This window comes from Bufo gargarizans, chromosome 2 (genome assembly GCF_014858855.1).
Source record: "Bufo gargarizans isolate SCDJY-AF-19 chromosome 2, ASM1485885v1, whole genome shotgun sequence".
Lineage (NCBI taxonomy): Eukaryota > Metazoa > Chordata > Amphibia > Anura > Bufonidae > Bufo > Bufo gargarizans.
Window position 1 is genome coordinate 698371379 of NC_058081.1, and position 5333 is coordinate 698376711.

Sequence of the window (5333 nt, forward strand, 5' to 3'; positions counted from 1 at the left end):
TTCTGGACTTCGGCTGATGTTTGGGGATACGCATGCTTTATTAAGGGAATCATCTTATAAAGTTATTGGCATTTCGGATGGAATTCGTCTACATCAACTGCCGAACGGAGCGCTATATTCACCAGGCTCTGGCGGTTCGGGAGGAAACTACCGAATGTGGTTTAAATATACTTGGTTTCCTTACAGGCTACTTTCACACTTGCGCTGTTAATTCCAGTAGAGGATCTCAATAACGGAATGAAACTGATCCATTTTAATTTTGCCCATCAGGATGCATCCGTTCCATTAGGAAGCGATTGTGTGAAATCAAAACGGAAAAAAACCCGATCCCTCACTAAATACATTGAAAGTCAACCAGATCTGGTTTTTAAAGCTCCTAAAAAACTGATCCGTTACCCGTGACTTCCATTGTTTGCAGTGCCGGATCTGCTTTTATGACCGGACACAAAACCGCAGCGTGCAGCACATTTGTGCCCGGTCACAAAACGGAAAGCTGCAGGAACAGAAGACATCCTGATGCACCCTGAACAGATCTCTTTCCATTCAGAATGCATGAGGAGTAAACTGGATCGTTTTTTTGCCGTTATTAAGATCCTCTGCTGGGTCTCAATACCGGAAAACAACAACGCAAATGTGAAAGTAGCCTTACTGTTTTATAACGTAAATTCAACAATTTGAGAATAATTAGGCTTAACAGGCTAAGTGATATCAATTTTTACTAAATGTGGATAAAAATAAGGTAAAACAGTCAAATCACATACAGAATAAATACAGAATAGATAATCACATGGCCTGCACATACAATATGTGGGGGACTCCAGTCGCGATTTCGTAGCACATGGCTGGCGCCCCATGGTGATACAAGAGACAGACCTACAACATCCTACCTGGATGATGTTCAGTGGAGTTCCAATTAACTGTCTGTGTGCAGCAAAGTTTACACCTTTTAGCTGATCCTCCTAAGGATGTCCGGTGCACAGTGCATATGTCTCTGAGGTAGAATGTGGCCTTCTCAGCACAGCAGAAGGCTTGGGTATGTTATCTAACTATCCCTAACTCACTACATTACAAGGAATACCATTAAACAGCATATAGAGGTTAAAATTAAAGGGGACAGAATTAAATGAAACAGAACCACTCAGTAAGTAATTATGTATGTAAAGTACCCTTACAACACATAAAACTCATAAAACTCTCCATGGGTAGTCCTTCCCCTTACACTATGTCCCTCTGAAGTCTCCCACAGTGTAGGTCTGAATATAGTAAGAAGAAGCAAGGATCATGGGGACAATTCATCCTCAAGGCTTTTCTGAATAAAGAACATTTCCTACCATCTCAACAGCATTATGGTTTCCTTGCTGTGTTCCTTCTAAAATATTATTCATATACAAAACATCAAAATGTCTTCTCTCTTTTGTGAATTCTCTCATGTTTCACAAGAGTTGATTTAGTTTTGAAATTTCTTCTACATACCGAACATGAATACCGCTTCTCTCCTGTGTGAATTATGTCATGTCTAATAAGTTGTGATTTGTGTGTAAAGCATTTCCCACATTCTGAACATGAATATGGTTTCTCCCCTGTGTGAATTCTCTGATGTTTAACAAGATACGATTTGTGTGTAAAGCATTTCCCACATTCTGAACATGAATATGGCTTTTCTCCTGTGTGAATTCTCTCATGTTGTACAAGATCTGTTCTATGTATGAAACATTTCTCACATTGTGAACATGAATAAGCCTTCTCTCCTGTGTGACGTCTCCCATGTCTAATAACATTTGCTTTATCTGTAAAGCGCTTCCCACATTCTGAACATGAATACGGCTTCTCTCCTGTGTGAATTATGTGATGTCTAACAAGTTGTGATTTGTGTGTAAAGCATTTATCACACTGTAAACATGAAAATGGCTTCTCTCCTGTGTGAATTCTCTGATGTTTTACAAGATATGATTTAATTGAAAAGCATTTCCCACATTCTGAACACAAATATGGCTTTTCCCCTGTGTGAATTCTCTGATGTTTAATAAGATCTGATTTATCTGTAAAACATTTCTGACATTCTGAACATGAATATGGCTTCTCTCCTGTATGAATTCTCTCATGTCTAATAAGATCTGATTTATCTGTAAAACATTTCCCACATTCTGAACATGAATATGGTTTCTCTCCTGTGTGACTTCTCTCATGTCTAATAAGATCTGATTTATATGTAAAGCATTTCTCACATTCTGAACATGAATACGGCTTCTTTCCTGTGTGACTTCTCTTATGTTGTACCAGCACTGATTCATTTGTATAACACTTACCACATACTGAACATGAATATAGCTTCTCTCCTGTGTGAATTCTTGTGTGTCTAATAAGATTTAAGCTTTTTGTAAACTGTTTTCCACATTCGTCACACTGAAACCTTTTCCCCCCTTTCTGCCTGGCCCTTGTGGTAACAATCTGTGATCGGTCAGGAGAAGGTTCCTCATGATTAGGAGGATTATATGACAGATCTGCACTGTAAGGTTCTGGGTGTACATTACAGGTAAAGAGGTTTTCTCCTGAAGAGCGCTGCATGGTATCTTCATCTTCTTTATAGTCTAGTGATAACATGGCGTTTCCCTCAGAGTTCTTACTGGGATTTCCTGTTGGGATTAATAGTACATTTTGTGATTTGTTGCACAATTCATGAAGTAGATATATGTATAACATTCCTATGAGGCTGGAAACACACAAGTAGGTTACTCAGTTTATACAGCCAAACCCAGAAGAGGATCAGCAGAGATAGGTATCAAATCCAGAAGAGGATCAGCAGAGATAGGTATCAAATCCAGAAGAGGATCAGTAGGGAAAATTACAGGTCCGTGTGTGATTCCAGACTTATACAGGATGAAAAAATATTATATATATTTGGTGCAAAATCCTTGGAACATCCAAGGGGGTCACCTTTCAGTTATGTAGTCTGCATGGTGTGGATATGCTGCAGATTGAACTCCATCCTTCATGCTGCTCTGGAGGCCTAAGGTGACACAACCCCTTTAAAGCTTGTTTTTGGGTCGGAAGAAAGGCTAGAATTTTATCATCGGAAGAACCTACAGTAAGATGGTTCCTTAATATGTCCCAGACAGACAATGATCAGGTCAGACCGCTGCCAGCTGTACCTGGCCAGAACTCAGCAGAGGATTTCTGTCAGGAGCACATAAGGACGGCCTCTGACTTCTTAAATAATGGAGTATTTCCAACTTCTGGAAAAGTAATGACATTAAAGGAGTAATCCAGGAAAAAAAAAAAAAAAAAAACATGGCTGATTTATTCCGGCTGTCCATGGGTTCTGGCTGAAACTACTGCAGAGATTTATTGAATTGAATGGAGCTGACCTGCGTCCCGCACAGAACATCTAGATAGGGGCGCTGCTGTTATTGGAAGACTGGAGACACATTTTCCTGATCCTGGACAACCCTTTTAATTTTGAGATTCTGGTCAATTGGGCATCAAACTTAGGTGTTTTTAAGTTCCAATAAATCATATAATTTTTATGAAAGTATTTCTCTGGGAAACAGACGGAAGAAATCAGTAATTCCCCGATTGTTTCTGGGTTTTGGTTCCCCAGCATTCAGCGCTGTATAACTGACCAGATGGTGGTATTCTCTGGGCCATTTGGTGACGACGAGTCCACATTTATATAGGATTTTTACCTTTTACACAATAATCTGCACAGGGCGATGTGACTGCAGGAACCGCGAGTATCTGCAGGATTATATCGGTTATACTGCAGCTGTCATCACAGCCGGTGCCCCCAAAACCTGATGCTAAGCCGAGTGTCTAGCCTGGACCATGAGAGGATGTAGAGAAGATCCTGGAGAGGATGTCTCTGTGCAGTCACATCTCCCTCCGCTCCGGCACATAACACAGGGGTCACTGCCCGGAGTGCTCCTTTACTGCAGCTCTAAGGTGGAGCCTCACCTGAAGAAACCTCCCAATTCCCTTCCTCCAGTCATTATTCCATACCTGTGGTCACATGGACTGGAATGTCCTCCTCCACCTCACTCTTACACGGGGGATCGCCCATCATCCGCTCTTCTTCATCCTCCACTTTAATATCAGTCACATCTTCCCCCTGATTTGTCATCTGTAATAATTCAGGACAATACAGCAGACAGGTGGGAAATCTAACAGATCCACATAAGAGACCCCCACCATCTATGACCCCTCCATGACTGCAGGACCCCCCCATATAGATGTGTATAGGGCTCAGCTCCATCTACCTGATGGTTCTCTGGGAGCTTCTCCTCTGGACAGTCCTGGCAATATAGAGGACGGGGACATCTCTCGGGGGGATTTCCTTCTATAAGCCCATCTGTAGGAAACACACAGGGATAGGAGAGAATATTACATGTGATGATGAGATGATGGGAGTAGTATCCAGGGGACCTATGCATCTTTATCATCAGGAAGGTCTCCTCTCACCTGGAGATGTCAGAGGCCGGATCTCCTCCATCATGGCGTCCTCGTACAGATCCTCCTTTCCTTCTATATACTCCCACTCCTCCAGGGAGAAATACACCGCCACGTCCTGACACCTTACAGGAACCTGACAACACAATGACACCGTCATCACCAAGACCCCTCCAGTGCTGTTACTGGAGAATCTCCCAGTATTCCCAGCAGTGTCACCTCTCCAGTCAGCAGCTCCATCATCTTGTGGGTGAGTTCTAGGATCTTCTGCTCATGTATCAGTGGGGGAGGCTCTGTGATGGGGGTCCACCCTCCTGATTCCTGGATGGTGGGAGTCCCCACCGATGTCTTCTTCACTAGGGTGTAATCCTGTGGATGGAGAGAGACACTGACTCCAGATCTCCCCTCAGAATCCCTCCCGGGATCATGGCCCCATCTCCAGTAATCTAGTCCCTAGAAGCTGGAATATTCTTCCCCTCCAGCCCCTTCTGGACTTCTAGAGAATTCCCTATCCCCCTTCCTCTGGCAGAGAGCTCCATAGTCCCCCTGCTCTTACAGTAAAGACTCCTCCTCCATGTTGTGGAGAAGCCTTCTTTCCTCTAGACGTAGTGGAGGCCTCCTTCTTCTAGTATCATCTAGATGTCAGACTAGTGGTAGAAATCCTCCCTCCAGGCCACACTGCCACCATCTCCTGGGGACAACCTGCCTACTTCCCTCCTCACGGCTCCACATCCCCCATCACTGAGCGGTGGCCGATCTTCAGCTTCTCCGTCCCTTGGAAGGTCTGGAGGCCGTTCTCCAGGAGCCTCTTCCTATCACTTCCTATGATGGATTCTCCTTCCCGATGTCTGACTGGCTCCAGAATACAATAAAGAGGAGAGAAATCTAGA

At 43.4% G+C, this 5333-nt stretch overlaps 1 protein-coding gene across 1 annotated transcript; it reads right to left on the minus strand.

The window, feature by feature from the left end:
- Positions 1–699: 699 nt before the first annotated feature.
- On the minus strand, positions 700–4053 carry LOC122929011 (zinc finger protein 501-like). Its single transcript, XM_044282413.1, has 2 exons — positions 3997–4053; positions 700–2633 (listed from the first exon to the last, which is right to left on the minus strand). Exon 2 carries the CDS (start codon positions 2599–2601, stop codon positions 1396–1398), a length of 1206 nt encoding a protein of 401 aa, XP_044138348.1. The 5' UTR covers positions 2602–2633; positions 3997–4053; the 3' UTR covers positions 700–1395.
- Between the last annotated feature and the right edge of the window lie 1280 nt (positions 4054–5333).

What these genes read in the sequence shown, in the direction of transcription:
- LOC122929011 (XM_044282413.1), bottom strand. Translation starts at nt 2,601, where the DNA reads ATGTTATCACTAGACTATAAAGAAGATGAAGATACCATGCAGCGCTCT.